Genomic DNA, 23,990 nt, shown 5'->3' with positions numbered 1-23,990 from the left:
AGTTGGACCAAATCTGTCATGTCTGTCTCCTTTGCAGTTTGTGACCACTGGTAACTCTGCTCACTGTGTTTATTTTTAACGTTAGAGCAGTTTTCTTAAGGGTTGCTTTTGTATATGCAAGCCTTGGTTACAGGCTGTGCTTTGTTACAGTAGGCTTTCCTTCTTTGTCATGGTCTATTTTAGGTAGACATACTTATTTTTGTAACGTTTTGCAGTTTGTTTGCTTGCTGGTTTGTTTTGGCTGTACTAGGAATTGAACCCAGGGCTTTGTGCATGGGAGGCAAGAGCTCTGTGACTGAGTTACATCCCCAGCCCCTTGTAACATTTTAAATGTATCTTTTACCATCCCTCCCTGATGGTTCCTACATTCTCCTTTTAAAATTTAAATTGGTATGTAAAACTTCTGTGTTCTCTCAGTGAGTCATTTGGGATAGAATTGTGATTTATTTAAGGAAATGTGTATCAGTTTCTGTGAGAATGTAAAAGATGTTGGGTTATGAAAAAGTATTATGTTCACAACCTGTTTAGAAAAGTTTTATAAATGGGTTGGATCAAGTTGCTAACTGCTAATGGCAGCTCTCATTTTGCACAGTTTTGATATGCATGAATTTAGTTGTCATGGTTTACTTAAAACCAATTCAACAATAATACAGATTGCAGTTACCATAGCATATTAAAGTGAAGTATTTATTACATAAAGTAGACTTACTGTCTGTAAATCACTATGCAGACTGACAGATGTGCATCTTGATCATTGATTAGTCCCTTCACTTCTTTGAAAGCCTGTGAAGACTGTCATTGTGTGTTTACCATTCAGTTCACATGCAGACAGCAAAGCTTGTAGTTGTGTTGCCTTCTTGTTTCCCAGTCATAAACTTACTAATGAATAATCAACCACAAGGAGGAATTGACCAACAAAGATGAAAGTAGAGCAAAGAAATGTTAAGTGATAATGCTGGAAGTGAAATTTAAATCAAACATAAATGGGAGTTGTAAAAGAAATACATGTGAATGACCACAGGGATCTGGACATTGCAGCCTTTCTAGAGACTCTGGGAAGAACTGGGGAGGCAAAATGACATAAATGAAGAGAGTGGTTGTGATGAAAATGTGATGATGTTATAGGGGAAGGGACACCAGCAAAATCTTCACGTTATGGAAACTTCCAGAGATATTGAAAAGACAAAAGATAAAATGCAGAAGCTACTTTAAACCTAGAAAGGAGTATTATAGTTTGCCAAGCATAAAATACTTTTCTGTTTCAAAAGTTATACAGTGAGAAGAAGGCAAACATATTCCAACTAGTCCATCAGTTTTAAATAAAACTTATTCTAATATTTCAAGTTATGGTACACTAAATAAATACTAGATTCAATAGTTTTTCATTGCCTGGTACACTTTTAAGAGTTTTTATGTTTTTTTTTTTTAATTTATTTTTATTGTGAACAAATGGGATACATATTGTTTCTGTTTGTACATGAATAAAGGCATACCATTTGTGTAATCATATATCTACACAGGGTAATGGTGTTTGATTCATTCTGTTATTTTCTTCCTCCTCCCCACCCCCCTCCCCTCTTATCCCTCTACACAGTCCCTCCTTCCTCCATCTTGCCTCCCTCCCACCCCCATTATGTGTCATTATCTGCTTATCTGCGAGATCATTTGTCCTTTGGTTTTTTGAGATTGGCTTATCTCACTTATTTTGATATTCTCTTAATTTCATCCATTTGCCTGCAAATGCCATAATTTTATTATTCTTTAAGCTGAGTAATATTCCATTGTGTGTATGTGTGTGTGTGTGTGTGTGTGTGTGTGTGTGTATATATATATATATATCTCACAGTTTCTTTATCCATTCATCAATTGAAGGACATCTAGGTTAGTTCCACAATCTGGCTATTGTGAATTGAGCCGCTATGAACATTGATGTGGCTGGATCTCTGTAGTATGCTAATTTTAAGTTCTTTGGGTATAGGCCAAGGAGTGGGATAGTTGGGTCAAATGGTGGTTCCATTCCAAGCTTTCTGAGGAATCTCCACACTGCTTTCCAGAGTGGCTGTATTAATTTGCAACCCCACCAGCAATGTATGAGTGTACCTTTTTCCCCACATCCTCGCCAACACCTGTTGTTGCTTGTATTCTTGATAATTGCCATTCTAATTGGGGTGAGATGGAATCTTAGTGTAGTTTTGATTTGCATTTCTCTTATTACTAGAGATGTTGAACATTTTTCATATATCTGTTGATTGCTTGTAGATCTTCTTTTGTGAAGTGTCTGTTCATTTCCTTAGCCCATTTGTTGATTGGATTATTTGTATTCTTAGTGTAGGAGTATTTATGTTTTAACGAGAAGTGTAAAGGTCATGGAACAATTGTAATGTCTCCTTTGATTATAAAACTTACTGTGTGTGCAGCTCATAGAATTTTTTTATGGTTTCATACTATCATTTAAAGCAAGGCCTTGCCTGTATTAAGAACCAGTACTGTGGAATTCTTTAAGACCATTCTGTGTACTATGTACTACTGTTAGAAAAAAGAAAATTTTAACTTTGGGTTCATGGATGGAGATCAGAGATGCCATGAACTCAAGTCTGTATGGAATTTTGATTGGTTTAAAACATTTTGATGACTTTCTGTTGTGGCTGGAATAGACCACTTCTTGACTTGACCCTTGCCGATATCTAGCTTTTCCTCCTCTTCTCATAATATTGTATATTTTTTTTTCTTTTTAGCCATTATAACTTAAATTATGTAGTTAGCCATGTAATGTTTGTCTAGAATGGTCAGGAACCTGTCTGTATTCACTGGTGAATGCCTGTCACTTAGCCTAGTACTTTTGTTATAACATACTTTCAGTGTTTGAATGATAAATCAGAATTATGTGCACATGTAATATATACATGGATTGTGTGTATGTGCACAAAGGGATCGCTTTGATGTGATTTTCAAAAGATTCAGTGATCTAAAAATGTTAAGGATGTGCTAAAGGAATAGGAAAAGAACTCTATCCCTATTAGCCAATGACATGATTCTATATTTACAAGACCAAAAGCTCCACCAGAAAACTTCTAGAACACATAAATGAATTCAGCAAAGTAGCAATATATAAAATTAACACCCATAAATCCGTTGCATTCCTATACACCAGTGATGAATCAACTGAAAGAGAAATTAGGAAAACTAATTCCCATTCTCAATACCCTCAAAAAAAAAAAAAAAAAAAAAAAAAAGAAAATATTTGGGAATCAGTCTAACAAAAAAGGTGAAAGATGTCTACAATGAAAACTATAGGACATTAAAGAAAGAAATTGAAGAAGACTTTAGAAGATGGAAAGAACTCCCATGCTCTTGGATAGGCAGAATTAATAATGTCAAAATAGCCATACCACCAAAAGCACTATACAGATTTAATGTAATTCCTATTAAAATTTCAATGACATTCTTCTTAGAAGTAGAAAAAGCAGTTATGAAATACATTTGGAAAAATAAAAGACCCAGAATAGCCATAGCAATCCTCAGCGAAAAAGTGAAGCAGGAAGCATCACAATACCAGATTTTAAATTATACTACAGTAACAAAAGCAGCATGGTATTGGCACCAGAACAGATACATAGACCAGTGGTACAGAATCGAAGACAAAGAGACAAACCCACATAGTTACCTCACACTAGACAGAGGTGCCAAAAACACACATTGGAGAAAAGGTAGCCTCTTCAACAACTGGTACTGAGAAAACTGGAAATCCATACATAGCAAAATGAAATTAAACCCCTGTCACTCTGCACAAAACTCAAAGTGGATCAACGACTTTGAGAGACTCTAAGCCTATAGAAGAAAATGTAGACCCAGCTCTCCACCATGTCGGCTTAGGAACTGACTTCCTCAACAAGACTCCTAAAGCCCAACAAGTAAAATCAAGAAGCAATAAATGGGATGGTATCAAACTAAAAAGTTGCTTCACAGCAAAAGAAACAATTAAGAATATGAAGAGAGCGCCTACAGAATGGGAGAAAATCTTTGCCACTTGCACCTCAGATAGAGCATTAATCTCCAGGATTTATAAAGAACTCAGAAAACTTAACACCAAAAAAAACAAAACAAAACAAAAAAAACCCAACCCAATTAATAAACAGACTAAGGAACTGAACAGACACTTCACAATAGAAAAAATACAATCGATCCACATATATATTAAAAAGTGTTCAATGTCTCTAGCAAATGCTAATCAAAACTGCACTGAGATTCCACCTCACAAAGGTCAGAATGAAAATTATCAAGAATACAAGCAACAGTAAATACTGGCAAGGATGTGGGGGAAAAGGTATACTCATATGTTGCTGGTGAATCTGCAAATTGGTGCAGCCAGTATGGAAAGCAGTATGGAGATTCCTCAGAAAACTTGGAATTTCCAAAACTTGGAATGGAACCACCATTTGATCCAGTTATCCCACTCTCCTCAGTTTATACTCAAAGGACTTAAAATCAGCATACTATAGTGACACAGCCACATCAATGTTTATAGCAGCTCAATTCACAATAGCTAAACTATGGAACTAGCCAAGGTGTCCTTCAACAGATGAATGAACAAAGACACACACACACACACACACACACACACATAGACACACACATACATTTGGAAAAATATATATACACACATACACAGAAATGGAATATTTCTCAACCTTAGAGAAGAATGAAATTATGGCATTTGCCAGTAAATGGATAGAACTGGAGAATATCATGCTAAGTGAAATAAGCCAATCCCAAAGAACCAAAGGCTGAATGTTTTCTCTGATATGTGGATGCTAATTCACAAATGAGGAGTGGGGAGGAGACTAGGGAAGAACAGAGGTACTTTGAATTAGACTGAGGGGAGTGAAGAGAGGGGAAAAGGTATGGGGGGTAGGCATGATAGCAAAATACATCGGACATTATTATCCCGTGTGCATATGAATACACAACCTATGTAACTCTACATCATGTACAACCAGAAGAATGAGAAATTATATTCCATTTATGTGTTATGTGTCAAAATGCATTCTACTGTCATTATAACTAATTAGAAAACATTTTTAAAAAGAAAAAAAAAAAGGAAAGTGAAATTAGACATGGTATTAGAGAACTAAGCCAAGGAGTCATTTAAACAATAAAGGTTTCAGAATGAAAAGGAAGAGAAAATCAAAGAAATAGCCTATAGTTTTCTATGACTGAAAAGGACAGGAGTTTCCACATTGAAAGGATCCTCAAAGGATAAAAATCAGCTAACCCAAAGCTTCTAACATGAAATTTCGTAACATCAGGGAAAAGAGAAGATTCAATATGCTTCTAGTGAAAAGGGAGGAAAATTACAATACACCAAAGATTGGGAATACCAATAGCATCAGACTTTTCAACAACCACTAGAAACTAAAAGAATAAGAAGCAATAGAATTAAAATTCTGAGGAAAGAATTTCCACTCTAAAATTCTATATCTGGCCAAACTTCAAGTGTCAAGACTATCACAGACATTTTCATATACGAAAAATCTCAAAAATCTTTCTCAGCAAGCTACTGGAGGAAACATTACACAAAAACAAGAGAACTGACAGAGAGCCATCAGTACAAATAAGACAGGACAAGAAAGACAAATGGAATCTCCAAAAGACTCTAAGGAAGACTTCTAGGAAGCCAACCCAGGAAATCAGAATTCTGATTAGTGGAAGTCAGAGAGTTGTCAGAGAGAGTTCCAAGATGAAATTGACAAAATGCCCAATGTACTTAAAAAGTATTGACAGGAGTTCTGTACAATTATAAGAGTGCTGGAATAAATAAATGAGCAAATAAGTTTAAAAAATTGTTAATACGTGGAAATAAGAAAAGGGGGAAAAGGATTTCTAAGTTAAAAGCAATTGACCAGTTCTGTGAAATAACCTGATTTAAAGTTACAAAACATTATTAATTAACTATATATATTTTGCCTCTACAATATTAGAACAGCAAACAAATCAAGAAACATTTCAGTTATCTTACTGTGAATTGATTCACTATAACATAGATTTAAAAATGTATGTAGATGCCAAACAAGAAACACTTAAGCTTAAAATATGAATTAGTGTCTAATAAAAATCAATACATAATCTTGAAAGAAAAACAAAGATTTTTAAAACTAGAAGAAATGCACAACTTTATAAAAGTTGAAATTTACCAGGCTGAGAATGTCCCATGCAACAAGCAGCTCTATCCTACTGCCACCACTATACATGTATTGTGTGTTAGCATCCCCTATCACTAAAATACTATATTCATAAAATCCACCCAACCATTAGTAACATTAGTTTCATGTTCTACAATGTAACAATTTATGATGCATGTACATGGTAACAAATAATAACATATGTCTAGATACCAAATGCAGAGTAACATCTTTAATATTTGATAATACCATCTATGCTAAGTATCCACTTCACTCTATATATCTATATAAAGTCCTATAGCACATTCTTTTTCATTTGTTCTTTTTAGATATACATGACAGTAGAGTGTATTTTGACATATCATACAGACATGGAGTATAACTTCCCATTCTTGTGGTTGTACATGATGTGAAGTTACGCTGTTCGTATTTTCATATATGAGCATAAGAAAGTTCTGTCTGATTAATTCTACTGTCTTTCCTATTCTCCTCCCCCCTCCCTTCCCTTCATTATCCTTTGGCTAATCCAGTGAACTTCTATCGTCTACCCCTTTTATTGTGTTAGCATCCCCATATCAGAGAGAACATTCGGCCTTTTGTTTTTTGGGATTGGCTAATGTTACTTAGTCTTCAGTTCCATCTATTATCAGATGTCATAATTTCATTCTTCATGGCTGAGTAATATACAACTGTGTATATGTACCACATTTTCTTTATCAATTCATCTATTGAAGGGCACTTAGGTTGCTTCCATAATTTAGTTACTGTGAACTGAGCTGCTGTAAACATTGATGTGGCCACATCACTATAGCATGCTGATTTAAATCCTTTGGATATATACCGAGGAGTGGGATAACTGGGTCAAATGGTGGTTCCATTTCAGGTTTTCTGAGGACTCTCCATACTGATTTCTATAGTAGCTGCACCAATTTGCAGGCCCACCAGCAATGTATGAGTATACCTTTTCCCCCACATCCTCGCCAACACTTCTTGTTACTTGTATTCATTTTTTTTTTTTTTTTGTAGTACTGGGGATCGAATCCAGGGCCTTGTGCTTGCAAGGCAAGCACTCTACCAACTGAGCTATCTCCCCAGCCTTACTTGTATTCTTGATAATTGCCATTCTGGCTGGAGTGAGGTGGAATCATAGAGTAGTTTTTGTTTTTGTTTTGTTTTGGTGGTGCTAGGGATTGAACCCAGGGCCTTGTGCATGCAAGGCAAGAACTCTACCAACTGAGCTATATCTCCAGTCCATAGCAATCTCTACTTGCTAGAGACAGTGAACATTTTTTCATACATATGTGGATCGATTGTATTTCTTCTTTTTTTTTCCGATTAAAAAATAATGAAAGGTTTTTTTTTTTTGGTACCCAGGATTGAGCCCAGGAGCACTGAACCACTGATCCATATCCCGAGGCCTTTTTATTTTGTAGTTTGAGACAGGGTCAGGCTAAGTTGCTGAGACTGGCCTTGAACCTATGATCCTCCTGCTTCACCCTCCCAAGCCCTTGGGATTATAGGTAGTGTGCCTGAGCATGACTTTCACTGTCTAGACTTTAGAACTTTCTCAAACATAACTTTTTGAGAGTTAAGATCAAATATAAGGGGCTGGACTCAGAGCAAATGTTTGCCTAGCCTGTGTGATGCCCTGGGTTTGATCCCCAGCATTATGGAAAAAAGATAAATGTAATAGATAAGCAAACAAATGGGGGGGGAAGGGAGGGCATTCATTACAGAATAAATGCATGAGCAACTACTTACAGCTCTATGAACTTTTAGAATTTTTATCTTTCTAATGGCTGCAGTGGTACATATCTGTAATCTCAGAGGCTCGAGAGACTAAGGAAGGAGGATCACAAGTTCAAGCCAGCCTCAGCAACTTAGGCCCTAAGCAACTTAGCGAGACCCTGTCCCAAAATAAAAAGGGCTGGCAGTGTGACTCCATGAATAAGTGCTCCTGATTTAAAAAAAAATTTTTTTTTTTAATCTTTCTAATGCTTTCGGTTAGGAAAGAATAGAATAGAATAGACTAAAACTCAAATAGAATTCCTGACACAAAATCATAAGAATAAATAGTATTTGGGTAAAGCCTCCATTGAGCCAGTATTTATGAGAAATGTGGAAAAGGATTTTTAAAGTTAAATCTGAAGCTTCAAGAAGTCCATTGCTTTAAGTATTTGGTGTGTTATTAAATAACAAAATAGCTATTCATCTATTTAATCTTTTTAAAGTTGTATCATATGAAAACCCAAAACGGAAATTGGACCAAGGAAATTGGAGCCCGCAATAGCCTGAATGTGTCCTCCACAAATGCATATGCTGAAGCTGTAACTCCTAAGGGGTCTGTATTTGGAGGTAGTTAAACCCTTATCTTCTGAGTTGGACAGAGTAGTAAATTATGCACACGTGACAAGGCAAGGTGGGTTAGCTAGAGTAGTTAATGGTGGAGAAATGACAAGGAACATAAGGGTTAATTTTACAAGGTAGACTTGTACAGATTCTTCAGCTTTGATGCCGCATCTCTGGGTATAAGAATTTCTCTGTGTAGAGGGTAGTATCTTCCATGTGGAAGTTCCATCTCCTGGTTTTAGGAAGGTCAGGGTTGTCCTTCCTGTATCTGTCATTGTTTTTAAGGTTTTTGTTTTTTGTATTGTATCTCTTCTATTGTGAAGTGTCTGTTCAGTTCCTTAGTCTGTTTATTGATTGGGTTATTTGTTTTTTTGTTTTGTTTTGTTTTTTTGGTGTTAAGTTTTCTGAGTTCTTTATAAATCCTGGAGATTAATGCTCTATCTGAGGTGCAAGTGGCAAAGATTTTCTCCCATTCTGTAGGCGCTCTCTTCATATTCTTAATTGTTTCTTTTGCTGTGAAGCAACTTTTTAGTTTGATACCATCCCATTTATTGCTTCTTGATTTTACTTGTTGGGCTTTAGGAGTCTTGTTGAGGAAGTCAGTTCCTAAGCCGACATGGTGGAGAGCTGGGTCTACATTTTCTTCTATAGGCTTAGAGTCTCTCAAAGTCGTTGATCCACTTTGAGTTTTGTGCAGAGTGACAGGGGTTTAATTTCATTTTGCTATGTATGGATTTCCAGTTTTCTCAGTACCAGTTGTTGAAGAGGCTACCTTTTCTCCAATGTGTGTTTTTGGCACCTCTGTCTAGTGTGAGGTAACTATGTGGGTTTGTCTCTTTGTCTTCGATTCTGTACCACTGGTCTATGTATCTGTTCTGGTGCCAATACCATGCTGCTTTTGTTACTGTAGTATAATTTAAAATCTGGTATTGTGATGCTTCCTGCTTCACTTTTTCGCTGAGGATTGCTATGGCTATTCTGGGTCTTTTATTTTTCCAAATGTATTTCATAACTGCTTTTTCTACTTCTAAGAAGAATGTCATTGAAATTTTAATAGGAATTACATTAAATCTGTATAGTGCTTTTGGTGGTATGGCTATTTTGACATTATTAATTCTGCCTATCCAAGAGCATGGGAGTTCTTTCCATCTTCTAAAGTCTTCTTCAATTTCTTTCTTCAGTGTTCTTTAGTTTTAATTTCACCTATTGGTCATTTGTTTACTTTTGGGGGAGATTTCCTATTTTTTGTGATAATTCACAGGAGATGGTTTCCCTCACATGTGGCCATGGTGGGACCAAGCTTCTTAAGGTGTGTTTGTTCATTTGTGGTTACACAGCTGCTCATGCCAAAATTCTCTAGCTTCATCTGTGGGTTTGGAGTAAGAAAGAGCAAAGAGTGAAACATGGGTGTCAAATGAACCTGCCTGTTTCCTAAGAAATTTTCTAGGAGCTACACCCCACAGTGGAGTTTACATTTTGTTTGCTAGGTTAGATTACATGATCACCAGTATCAAGAAAGTTGGGAATGGTACTGTTTGTAGTCTTTTCCAGAAGGTACTAATGAAAATAGTGTACATTTTCACTTACAAGTAAAAAAAAGTCGTTTGTGTATATGATCACATTAATCTGCATTCATCCTTCAGTATATATTGTGGACCTCTTCAGTGCCAGGCACAGTAGTAAGCATTGTGGGTGCCTATGACTCCCATGTGTTACTACAGTCGTGATCTGCATAACGACGTTTTGGGCAATGAGAGGCCACATATATAACAGTATAGAGTACATAGCTTAGGTGTGTAATAGGATATAACTTCTAGGTCTAAGTATATTCTTTGATGTTTAAATAATGAAGAAATCACCCCATTGTTAGTCGATTCATGACTGTGCCTGCCATGTGCTAGGTAGCATGTTCACTGTTTTCATATGAATTATTAATAATACTTCACTTAATCTGTATATTATCTTCTGGAGATATCAGTCTACAGTAGAGGCAGTAATAATCTCACTTTATAAGGGAAGCAACCAAGAATACATGATGGTGGTTATTATTGTCTCCTAGAGTCGAAGATAGTATTTTAGAGCTTACAGTGGTATAGGTAATACATGGAGCTGCTTAATTAGAACGAGGCTTTCTAGTTTTAAGATTGATACTAACATAAGGCTTTGAAAATAGTGCACGCATGTGCACGTGCACACACACATACCCACATCCACACACATGATTTGAATATAGTGTGTGCATGTGCAGTAATAAAGCAGCTTTCTTGACTTTTAGTTGTGTAATCCTTGGTTGGAGTCCTTGTTTTGTGTTTTGTGCTTTTGTTACATGATAGACAAATTAAATTTGTCTTTCTTTAATTTTGCTATTTGTAAAATGGGGATAATGCCATCTGATCAGGTTTTTGTGACAATTAAATGAAAGTGCAGATATTCAGTAAATGGTAACATAATTATTATCATTGTTGTTTTCCTCATTATGACTTATTATTGTGTGTAAATGTGGTAATACTGAAGAAATCGCATGTTCCCATTTTAGTTATGGAAACTGATGGTTAATCATAATATCCCTCTCTTTTGTGGCAGAATCATTAATTATTTCTTACCAGTTTTTTTGTAACTGTGTTGTACAGAGGAAATGATCTTTTTGCCAATTTTTTTTTTTTTGCAGTTTGACAATAGGGATAAACTATTTTATTCTCCTGTATTAGTTTTCTGTAGCTACCATAACAGATTATTGCAAACTTTAGCTTAATGCAACACAAATTTATTATCTCACAGATTAGTGGCTCAGAGTTCCGACCAAGGTCCCAGGGCTAAATTTGGGTGTTGGGAGGTCTGTGTTCCCCTCTGGACTTAGAGGAGAGGAGAATTCATTTCTTTCCCCCTTTCAGTTCCTAGAAGCTGCCCACATTTCTTGGTTCGTGGCCACCTTCCTCCATTTTTAAGGCCAGTAATGGAACATCTCCCTGACCTTGTTGCTCTCATTACATCTTTCTCTTGACTACTTCTGCCTCCCTTTTCTACCTTTTAAAGACCTGTATGATTATATTGATCCATCTGAATAAAGCAGGATAATTGTCATCTCAAGATAGCTGGGTAGCTCCTTAAATCTTATTTGTCCCATAACCTAACATATTCACAGGTTCCAAAAATTAGAACATGAACATCTTTGAAGGACCATTAATTCTCATTGCCATGCATCCCATTCTCCCCAAAAGATGAGGCTTAGGCTTAGTTTTAGTTTCATACTGAAATTTTTTTAGTGCTCTGGATACCATTTTATACATTTAAGTGTGTGTTCATGTTGTAGGAAGGAAGTTATGACCCAAGGTGTCGGCCCCCCCCCCCCCCCCTTTATTTAACTATTGCAGGTTGTGGAGAGTAAAGGGGAAGGAGTGAAGATCTTGGCCCGGGAGAGGGAAACTGACCTCTAGAGAACCTTGGTCAGTCCTTTAGGGAGGGCAGCCTTAGTGTCACTGGTGTAATATGGTTTGATTACTGCATATCGTAGGGAGTCTTTCTTAGCTTTTCTCTTGTTCCTGTCTTCAAAAATTAAAAACATTTGTTGGAATTTGTTAGTGTTTTTAATGATTTCAGTAACTTTGTACTCTTAGAAGAGATGATAGAAATTAAAGAAATAAGGTCTGTGTCTATTTGAATTATTATTTCTAATTACTTGAGTTCCTGAATTCAATTTATTACTCCATTTTCACAATTTATTACTTCTTCCTGGTGCCTGAAACATGTTACATTTTCCTAAATGAGAAGTTTTGTCTTTCTGTTACATTCATCCATTCTGATCAGTCAGTCAGCAAGTACTTACTGAAACCCTGCCATGTCCCAGGCTCTGCTTGGGTCTGGACAGTATTGGTGAACTTTAATACAATCCCTTCCTTTGCAAGGCTTATTGTCTGAGGGCTGTTGACACATAGTGAACACAACAACTGCTCAGATGGGTCAATGTGTATAATGACTGATTGGATTCTGCTATAAATAATGGAAGAATCTGGAAATTATCCTTTTTTTTTTTTTTCCTAGTGTGATTGATTGATTAACTAGGGGGTCTTTTCACATCCTTCAAAATAACATGGTGAAAGCCAGGTATGGTGGCACATGCCGGAAGTCCCAGCTACTCATGAGAATGAGGTAGAAGGAACACTTTCTAGCATGCCTGAGGCTTGCCCTGGATTCATTCCACAGTACTGCAAACAAAATTAAAAGAACAAAATAATTTTGTGAGATAAAGTTGAAATATAGTCATATATTTCAATTTACATATAGGCTAATCTTGTTTATTGGAAGTAAAGTTTAGATTGCTTTTTGAAGTGAAATTTTGTTTTTATATTTTTAGTTGTTGATGGACTTTTATTTTAATTTATTTTTATGTGGTGCCAAGAATCAAACCCAGTGCCTCACACATGCCAGGTGTATGTGCTCTACAGCACTGAGCCACAATCCCAGCCCCTGAAGTGAAAGTTTGAATAGGTGTCGTTTCTCAAGCTTTTCCCACCAGTTCTATTTCTTACAAATGAATTTTTAATGACTATTATAAGTAATATTCCTTAAAGATGTTTCTAATTAAGGAAGACTTGACACTAATTTCCTTTTTGTTCTTTTAGGAATGTTTTAAAGGAAGTTGGGCTACTCACAAGTTACTACATAAGAAAGCAAGTAAGTAAAATCACTTATTTGTCTTAGAAGTGACTTTTGTGCCAGAAGACAGGAATTATTCTAGTTATGAAAATGTGTATTTAAAAAGTTCTTGGGGCTGGGGAGATAGCTCAGTCGGTAGAGTGCTTGCCTTGCAAGCACAAGGCCCTGGGTTCGATCCCCAGCACCCAAAAAAAAAAAAAAAAGTTCTTAAAGTATAATCCTGATAGCTAGGTTTATAATGTGTTCTTTTATTCCTTGTAATACTCAGATAAACAAAACATGACAGAATAATATCTTCATTAATCTTTTTTCACATATTTAACATGAAAACATGAGATCTTAGCTGGGATGGATGGATCTTGTTTGACTATACCCAGTAGTGCCCTAATCTTTTGGCACTCTCTTATGTTTGCTAGAAGTGTTTGCATATTGTCGGCAGAGGATGCATGAGCCAGACACCTTTTGCTTAGTTTCAGTTCATATTTTTTTTTCTACTCAAGAGTTATAGTATAGTCAACCTTCATTATCTTTGGGGTTCAGATCTGTAGTACCACATCCATTGATTCAATCAACTGCATATTGAAAGTATCTGAAAAAAAAAATTGTATCTATATTGAACATGTACAGATTTTTTTCTTGTCATTTTCTAAACAATACAGTATAACTATTTATACAGCATTTACATGCATTAGTTACTATAAGTAATTTATAAATGATATAAAGTACATGAGAAATGTACATAGGCCATAAACAAGTACTACATCATTTCATATTAGAGACTGGAGCATCTTGTGAGGGAGGTATCCTTGAACCAACCCCTTGGGGTTACTGAGGGATGACGGTGCCTTTTTTTTTTTTTTTTAATTATTTATTTATTTGTTTTTTACAGACTGCATTTTGATTCATTGTACACAAATGGGGTACATCATTTCGTTTCTGTGGTTGTACACCATGTAGATTCATATTTGCGTAATCATACATGTACATAGGGTAATGATGTCTGTCTCATTCCACCATTTTTCATATCCCCTTCCCTCTCATTTCCTTCTATATAATCTAAAGTTCCTTCATTCTACTCTCACTCCCCACTCCCCCCACCCCCATTATATATTGTCATCCACTTATCAGGGAAAACATTCGGCCTTTGGTTTTTTGGGATTGGCTTATTTCAATTAGCATGATATTCTCCAGTTCCATCCATTTATTTGCAAATGTCATAATATTCTTCTTTATGTCTGAATAATATTCCATTGTGTATATGTATCACCACTTTATCCACTCATCCGTTGAAGGGCACCTAGGTTGATTCCACAATGTAGCTATTGTGAATTGAGCTGCTATAAACATTGATGTGGCTGCATTACTGTAGTATGCTAATTTTAAGTCCTTTGGGTATCAACCGAGGAGTGGGATAACTGGATCAAAAGGTGGGTCCATTCCAAGTTTTCTGAGGATTCTCCACACTGTTATCCAAAGTAGCTGCACCAATTTGCAACTCCATCAACAATGTAAAAGAGTGCCTTTTCCCCACATCCACACCAATATCTATTGTTTGTGTCCTTGATAATAGCCATTCTGATTGGAGTAAGATGAAATCTTAGAGTTGTTTTAATTTGCATTTCTCTAATTACTAGAGATGTTGAACACTTTTTCATGTATTTATTAATTGCCTGTGTGTCTTCTTATGTAAAGTTTCTCTCCAGTTCCTTGGCTCATTTATTAATTGGGTTCTTTGTATTTTTGGTGTAAAGTTTTATAAGTTCTTTATAAATTTTGGAGATAAGTGCTCTATCTGAAGTGTGGTAGAAAAGATTTTCTCCCACTCTGTAGGCTTTCTTCACATTCTTGATTGTATCCTTTGCTGAGAAAAAGCTTTTTAGTTTGAATCCATCCCACATATTGATTCTTGCTTTGATTTCTTGTGCTTTGGGAGTCTTGTTAAGGAAGTCTGATCCTAAGCCAACATGATGAAGATTTGGGCCTACTTTGTCTTCTGTTTGGTGCAGGGTCTCTGGTCTGATTCCTAAGTCCTTGATCCATTTTGAGTTGAGTATTGTGCAGGGTGAGAGATAGAGGTTTAATTTCATTTTACTGCATATGGATTTACAGTTTTCCCAGCACCATTTTTTGAACAGGCTGTCTTTTCTCCATTGTATGTTTTTGGCTCCTTTGTCTAGTATGAGATAACTGTATTTATGTGAGTTTGTCTTGTGTCTTCTATTCTGTACTATTGGTCTGTCTATTTTGATGCCAATACTATACCATTTTTGTTACCGTTGCTCTGTAGTATAGTTTAAGGTCTGGTATTGTGATACCTCCTGCTTCCCTTTTCCTGCTCAGGATTGTTTTGGCTATTTGAGGTCTCTTATTCTTCCAGATGAAGTTCACGATTGCTTGCTCTATTTCTGTAAGGTACATCATTGGGATTTTAATTGGAATTGCATTGAATTTGTATAGTGCCTTTCGTAGAATGGCCATTTTGACAATGTTAATTCTGCCTATCGAAGACCATGGGAGATCTTTCCATCTTTGAAGGTTTTCTTCATTTATATATTTGTTTCTTGTTTTGTAGTTTTCATTGTAGAGGTCTTTCTCCTCTTTTGTTAGATTTATTTCCAAGTATTTTTTTTTTTTTTTTGAGGCTATTGTGAATGGAATGGTTTTCCTAATTTCTCTTTCAGAGAATTCATCAGTTATGAATAGAAATGCATTAGATTTATGCATATTGATTTTATATCCTGCCTCTTGGCTGAATTCATTTATTAGTTCTAGAAGTTTTCTAGTGGAGTTTTTTGGATCTTCTAACTATAGACTCATGTCATCGGCAAATAGTGGCAGCTTGAGTTCTTCTTTTCCTGTTTGTATCCCTTTAATTTCTTTGGTCTGTCTAATTGCTGTGGCTAGTGTTTCAAGGATGATGTTTAATCGAAGTGGTGAAAGAGGGCATCCCCTGTATTGTTCCAGTTTTTAGAGGAAAATGCTTTCAGTTTTTCTCCATTAAGAATGATGTTGGCTGTGGGCTTAGCATAGATAGCCTTTACAATGTTGAGGTGTGTTCCTGCTATTCCTATTTTTTCTAGTGTTTTAAGTATGAAGGTGTGTTGTATTTTATCAAATGCTTTCTCCACATCTATTGAAATTATCATATGATTCTTAACTTTAAGTCTATTGATGTGATGAATTACATTTATTGATTGCTGGATGTTGAACCAACCTTGTATCCCTGGGATAAACCCCACTTGATCATGGTGCACTATCTTTTTAATGTATTTTTGTATGTGATTTGCCAACATTTTGTTAAGGATTTTTGCATCTATGCTCATCAGGGATATTGGTCTAATATGATGAGTCTTTGGTTTTGGTCTCAAAGTGATACTAGCCTCATAGAATGAGTTTGGAAGGGTTCCCTCCTTTTCTATTTCCTGGAATACTTTGAGGAGTATTGGTATTAGTTCTTCTTTAAAGGTCTTGTAGAATTTGGCTGAGAATCCATCTGGTCCTGGACTTCTCTTGGTTGGTAGGCTTTTGATGGATTCTTGTATTTTGGTACTTAAAATTGATCTGTTTGAATTGTGTATGTCTTCCTGATTCGGTTTGGGAGATTCATATGTCTCTAAAAATTTGTCAATATTTTTGATATTTTCTGTTTTGTTTGAGTATAGATTTTCAAAGTAGCTTCTAATTATGTTCTGTATTTCAATGTTGTCTGTCATGGGTCTTCCCTTTTTCATCATGAATTCTAGTAATTTGAGTTTTCCCTCTCCTGTTTGTTAGTGTGGCTAAGGATTTATCAATTTTGTTTACTTTTTCAAAGAACCAACTTTTTGTTTTATTATTTTTTTGAATTATTTCTCGTTTCAATTTCATTGATTTCAGCCCTAATTTTAATTATTTCCTTTCTTCTACTATTTTGATGTTGATCTGTTCTTCTTTTCTAGGGTTTTGAGATGTAATTTTGGGTCATTTAGTTGTTGACTTTTTATTTTTTTAATGTATGAGCTCAATGCAATGAACTTTTCTCTTAGTACTCCTTTCAGAGTGTCCCAGAAATTTTGATATGTTGTGCTGTTGTTCTCATTTACCTCTAAGAATTTATTTCTTCCTTGGTGTCTTCTGTTATTGTTGCATCATTCAGTAACATTTTATTTAGTCTCCAGGTGTAGGAGTAGTTTTTGTTTGTTATTTTATCATTATTTATAATTGCATTCCATTATAGTCTGATAGGATACAAAGTAGTATCTCTCTTTTTGTATTTACTAATGGCTTCTTTGTGGCATAGCATATATTCTATTTTGGACAAGGATCCATGAACTGCTGAGAAGATAGTCTATTCACTCGGTGATGGATGAAATACTCTGTAAATGTCCATTAAGTCTATATCATTGATTGTATTATTTAGATCTATAATGTCTTTGTTCAGTTTTTGTTTGGAGGATCTATCCAGTGGTGAGAGTAGTCTGTTAAAGTCCCCCACTATTGGTCTGTTTGATTCTTAAAATTGAGAAGGCTTTGTTTGATGTACATAGATGCTCATTTGTTTTGGTCATAAATATTTAAAATTGTTATGTCCTAATGATTTTTTTTTTTTTTTTTTTTTTTTTTCGGTGCTGGGGGATCGAACCCAGGGCCTTGTCTTTGCAAGGCAAGCACTCTACCGACTGATCTATCTCCCCAGCCCTGTCCTAATGATTTATGGTTCCCTGCAGCAGTATGAAATGTCCTTCTTTATCCCTTCTGACTAACGTAGATTTGAAGTCCATTTTATCTGATATGAGGATGGAGACCCCTGCTTTTTTACTGAGTCCGTGTGTGTGGTATGTTTTTCCCCATCCTTTTACCTTTAGTCTGTGAATATCATTTTCTATGAGATGAGTCTCTTGAAGGCAGCATATTGTTGGGTCTTTCTTTTTAATCTAATATACCAGTCTATGTCTTTTGATTATTGAGTTTAGGCCATTAACATTCAGGGTTATTATTGTGGTATGATTTGTATTCCTGGTCATTTTGGCTGATTTTTGGTTTTTAACTTCACTTGGTTTCTCCTTTGATTGACTTTTCCTTTAGGTAGTTCCTCTGTTTGATGACTTGTATTGTTGTTTTTCACTTCCTCCTCACGAAATATTTTGCTGAGGATGTTCTGTAGTGCAGGCTTTCTATTTGTAAATTCTTTTAACATTGTTTATTGTGGAAAGATTTTTTTTCATCGTCAGATCTGAAGATTAGTTTTGCTGGGTATAGGATTCTTGATTGGCATCCTAAGCTTTTGTTTTTTTTTTAAAGTCTCTTACTGTTGTTAATTTTCTTTTTTGAAGTTACTTTATGTGATACCACAAAATTAAACTGTTGCCTGTTTTTTAACTCTTGGCGTTAGCCACACTCATGTAGCTGCTATTCAGATAACCGTTCTGCTTCATCTACTCATCTTATAAATTTTTGTCATTAGTGTGACTGGTTTAAGATAGCCTAATCATAATTACTTGGAAATGAACAAGGGCTTTATCCGTTGCATCCTGATGGATGAAGGCTTGGCAGGTGGCATATGATTCTTGGTATAAGGTTTTTGTTTTAGTGACGTTGATATCTTGTATTCATCTCCGTGTGTCTTTTTTAGGAGTTAGTTGATTTAGTGGAGTTTGCTAGATTGTTTTTACCTAACTCTGAGGTCAACTAAACCATCTTTGAAGGAAAAGGAAATAAAAAATTTAAAAAAAGGGATATATATGTATATCTTTTTTTTTTTTTGATTGTATAAAGTGACTGATATGTTTAATGGAAATCCTAGGCTGTTGAGGGAAGAAATGTGGTTAGAGTGAGAGAAAATGATGTGAATAGGTGAAAGTTTGTCAAAGTACAAAAGACAGGGTTTGTTGATTTGGATGTGTTACCTCAAATCAAAGTATAGAGAAAGTTTAAATAAGGTCATTTAATGGTTTTCATTGTTATATACTGTATTCTAATGTGGTAGAAGTCTTACAGAGCTCTTTGAACCAGTTATTAAAATTTTATGCTGAGAAAGTTAAAGCATAAATTTAAAGTGCTGAAATTAAATAGTAATGTTAGTAAAAGAGCTTAGAATGGTTCTTTACCCTAAGATTTGTATTAGTTGATTGAAGTATGCCCATTTCATCAGGATTTCTAGGGTGGAGTGTTTTGCCCTTCACCACAGGGTAGGGAACACCTGCAGTTTTGCTTCTGTTCTTAGCTCAGTTCAGATTTGTTAGTTGTCTGCTATGTGTCTAGCACTCAGAGCTCAGATCAGATTGACTCCAAAATATAAACTAACTTTTCAAGATGTAAATTTCCTAAGTAAGTTACACTTTGAGATTAGAAAAGAACTTGGCATATTTCAACCTTATTTGTGTAGATGTTGTTTAGGATCTGCTTTCAGTTCTTATTTGAAAATAGATTGTGGAAGGGCAGAAATGCAGATCAGCAGGAAGATTTCAAAGATTTTACATCTTTCTGCTTCCTCCCTAGGAGTGGGTTAAAGCAAAAGCCTGAATCTTCATTGTTCTGTCCTAGGTTTTAGGAGAAAATTATTCTTGAGGTGCATGTTTCAGACAAAAATCACTCGATAATGACTCACTGCTGAATCAGGCATTAGTTGGCCTGCATTTTGAAAAATTTTCTATAATGTTTAACCCTAGTGACAATGGATGGAGTCCATTTTTGTTCTGGGATGATAAGCAATTTTTGTTCTGTTATTAACATTTACATTGGTTTCTTCAAAACTTCAGAGAGGAGAAAGATTTAAAATGAGTAGCATAGAATCTTCCTTTCTTTTACTTCTTATGTAAATAAGATAATACATATATTGTCTTTCAAAGTATTATGGATGAATTGGCTGTTTTTGAATTCTTGTCAGTTACGCCTCAAAGGGCTTTCATTCCGCAGGTGACCTCATGCTCTCTGGAGAGTTACTGGATTGAGCACCTGTATTCTTGCCTCACTGCCCACGTGAAATACATCTCAGTTTCCTCATTTGTGAAAGGAGGAGAGGTCCTTTAAGATTTTCTTTAGCTTAACATCATGATTCCATCTACTCTCCCTCTTTAATATTTATTTATTTATCTGTTTGTTCTGCGAATTGAACCCAGGGCCTCACGCATCATTTTCTTTCTTTCTTCTTCTTTTTTTTATTTTTAGTTGTAGACAGACATAATACCTTTATTTTGTTTATTTAGATTTTTTATGTAGTACTGGAGATTGAACCGAGTGCCTCACATGTGCCAGGCAAATACTGTACCACCGAGCCACAATCCCAGCCCTATTTTTCTATTTTGAATAGATTTTTTTAAGAGGGAAGTTTATATTTCTCACATACTTCTAATGAAACCTGAACTTCAAAGCCTGTGATATATGACAGTAATCAGGGAAAGATCTGTGTGTGCTGGGAGGTGTGTGGGTCAGTGCTTGGTCTAGGAGGAACTTGAATTCCTGCTCTTTCATGTTTTAGGGTTAGCATCTTCATTTTGCTTCATGATAAGAGGTACAGCTAGTCTGCTGAAATGAGTTATTATAGAGGGTCATTCTGCTCTGTGAAAATGATTCTTAGGTGCATTTCAGTAAAAATTGCATTATATATTAACAACTAATAATAGTGTATGTATGATCCTTAAGTTTTCTACCAAACTTTTGGTAACTTCAAACAGATTATTCCCTTCCCTTTGCCCCTTTCCCATCCGCTTTAGAAACTCCTTCTAAAAGGAGGCAAATGGTGGCCATATTTTTTTTTTTTTTTTGGATAGTAGGAATTGAACCCAGAGGTGCTTAACCACTGACCATATCCTCAGCCCTTTATTACTTTTTTATTTTGAAACAGTTTTACTGAATTGCTTAGTCCCTCTCTTGGTTGCTGATGCTGACTTTGAACTAGTGATCCTCTGGCTCAGCCTCCTAAGTTGCTCTGACTTGGTTTTTAAACAAGTGAGAATTGAAGTATGCTGCTGCTCATCAGCTTGATCACTGAAGCTTTCCTTTCTTTCTTTTCTGTACCTTTCATGTTTGTCCACCGGTCTGTCTCCCAGAAGATGAAAAGGCAAAGCGAGAAGTGTCTTCCTGGACTGTAGAAGGTGATATAAACACTGACCCCTGGGCAGGTTATCGATATACTGGTAAACTCAGACCACATTATCCACTGGTGAGTAAATAAGGTAATAAGAATTCAACACTGTTTTATACCAATTTCGGTTTCCTAAAAGTGATACTTGTAATTCTGTGTTACAATAGTTAACCATATAGATAGAACTAAGTTCACAAAGGAACTTGTTTTCTAACTGTTTAGCCTTTATGATGCATTGTTTGGAAGCTCATTGGGATAATTGGAGGAAGTGGAGAAAATTTGAGATGAAAGGACTAAAGCTACTAAATTTTAAAAAGAGTAGGGTAAGGTAGACTTGATATTTTTTGACTGGCACTATAGTAGTGTATATTACTACTTTGCTAAAATATTTTTAGCATAATATGATTTCTGCCTTACTAGCTACAACATTTCTACCATTTGTATTCCTTCTTGTGTTTTTCTTTTTTTTTTTTGGTGCTGGGGATCGAACCCAGGGCCTTGTGCTTACAGGGCAAGCGCTCTACCAACTGAGCTATCTCCCCAGCCCCCTTCTTGAGTTTTTAACGTAGGAATTCACTTAGTTGAAATCTGTCTGCTATCTTTTGATATTTAAATTATTTACTGATAATTTTTATTAAGATTTTATTTTATTAATTTTTTATAAATCTAGAAAAATATTAAATATATAAGAAAGTCTTTGGAACAACATGGGCAACTTGTGGTCTGTGTCAAGTCCTAAATCACTGATAGCCTTAGCCACTCTACCTTTTAAGTATCCATGAAAGTGGTGGCATTAACACTAGGCGAGTGATACTTGGTCTTAATGAAATAGATAACCATATTTAAGATGTCATTGGAAGCTTTTTCATTTAAAAATTTTTGCTTGAAATTAGTAATGTTTTTCCAGTTTTATTTTCTAGCTAATATGCTTTAACTAACCTCTTCAATGTTTTTAGATGCCAACAAGGCCAGTGCCAAGTTATATTCAAAGACCAGATTATGCTGATCATCCCTTAGGTAAGTTCGATGATGATTCTTCATTTTTCAGATTGTGGGCTTGATGACTGCTGCAAAGGAAGGAGTGCTTTTCTTATAGAAAGTTTTTAATGCTATATTTCTAATAAACATAAGCATTGCTATTAAAAATTTTTATGTTTGCATGTGTGATGCTGGGGACTGATCCCAGGACCTTGCACATGCTAGGCAAGCACTTTAAACTACATACCCAGGCCCTAAACATTGCTTTTTCAAGCCACAGTAGAGCATTTAAGAGAATTAAAAATTCTTTGCCCCCAATAGAAATCTGTGCAGTTCTGGAAACGTTGCTTTTATAACTGCTAAAGACTGCACATAGAATAATACCTTATTTTGTGGTGTTATATTAACTTCTAGATGGAAGAAAAGAATAGTTTAGAATTTATTTAACATGTCCTGTCTAAGTTAAGGCAAAAACAGATTATGGAGGCCTCAGGTTAACTAAAGACCTTGAACTGTAACAATAAGAAATAGAAATGGTGATGATAATGGTAGTAATGATGATGATGATGCTGATTCTGTAATAGTAACTGATACTTATTTTTGCTTAACTGTATGTCAGGCACTGTGCTAAGTTCTTTGCACGTGTTACTCCATTTAGTACTTTTCAACATTCCTGAGGTAGGTTCTGTTGTCTTCTTTATTTTATAGATAATGATAGACATCCAGAGTAATTTGCAGCACAGGTCAGTGGAGCAGTCTCTGATCTTAGGCTTGTACAATATATTTAAAATTGGACTATGTGAAATTATTGAATTTTTTATGTGTGTCAGAAATGGTTCTATATCAGCAATTTCACATGGTTTAATATAAGCCCAGCTGCCTTTGCTTTGTTCTTTTAAGATGTAGGGAACTATATTAAGTTCTTCTGTATATAATTCTAAAATTCAGTTAAACTCATTGTTACAGAAAAATTGAAGGAAAAGACAGTCTGAATTAATTAAATTATGTGATTTAATTATTCTTTATTTAATAGGAATATAATACTAGTTTATATTTTAAAAAATATATGTAGAAAAGATAAATTCTAATAGAATAAAATGTTATACAGTAGTAAGTAAGTTCTCCTTAAAGGTAATTGTTATCTTTTTCTTGTAGAACTATCCAGAGATAATCTGTGTATGTATACATTAGCTTTTTCACCCATTGATACACAAAAAGAAAACATCATGTACATCTTTTCACCTTGCTTTACTTTTTAATATGTTAAGGCATCTTGGAAATGCTCCATATGAGTCCTTATAAAGTCACTGCTTGTGTTTTAGTGCTTGAAGGATTTCAGTGTATGGATATGTTATAATTTATTAAAGCTGGCCCCTACTAATGAATGGTTTAGATTATTTCCAAGTTTTTGCTTCTACCAGTTTGACTGTAGTCACTATTCTGTGTTTACCTCTTTGTCCACATGTGAGAGTATATCTGTAGGTTAATTGCCTAATGTAAAATAATTAGATCAAAGGATACCTACATTTTTTACCTGGAGGGATCTTAAAAATTTCAGAGCTTTTTGCCATTTATTATTCCCATTTTAAAAATATGGGAGTCTCTTTTCTCTTTTATCTTGTCCAGCATTGATCTTTGCTAATCTGAAAGATGAGATCGATAGTTTGCTATTATTTTAGTTTGCATTTTTAAATTATGAGGAAGATTGAGTATCTTTTCATATGTTCAGTTATTTGTATTTTTATATTTTTAAATTGTGTATTCATATA

At 35.2% G+C, this 23,990-nt stretch overlaps 1 protein-coding gene across 1 annotated transcript in view; it reads left to right on the top strand.

The window, feature by feature from the left end:
* METAP1 (methionyl aminopeptidase 1) overlaps positions 1–23,990 on the top strand; it is a 65,650-nt gene that overhangs the window by 21,976 nt on the left and 19,684 nt on the right. Inside the window, exons 2-4 of the mRNA XM_079153831.1 lie at positions 13,148–13,199; positions 21,209–21,321; positions 22,200–22,260. Of these exons, the coding sequence (XP_079009957.1) occupies positions 13,148–13,199; positions 21,209–21,321; positions 22,200–22,260 (226 nt within the window). The remainder of the gene's footprint in view (positions 1–13,147; positions 13,200–21,208; positions 21,322–22,199; positions 22,261–23,990) is intronic.

The sequence above is a fragment of the Sciurus vulgaris genome (genome assembly GCF_902686455.1).
Source record: "Sciurus vulgaris genome assembly, chromosome: 9".
Lineage (NCBI taxonomy): Eukaryota > Metazoa > Chordata > Mammalia > Rodentia > Sciuridae > Sciurus > Sciurus vulgaris.
The sequence above is the reverse complement of the archived record's forward strand: the minus strand, read 5'-3'. Positions and strand labels throughout refer to the sequence as shown.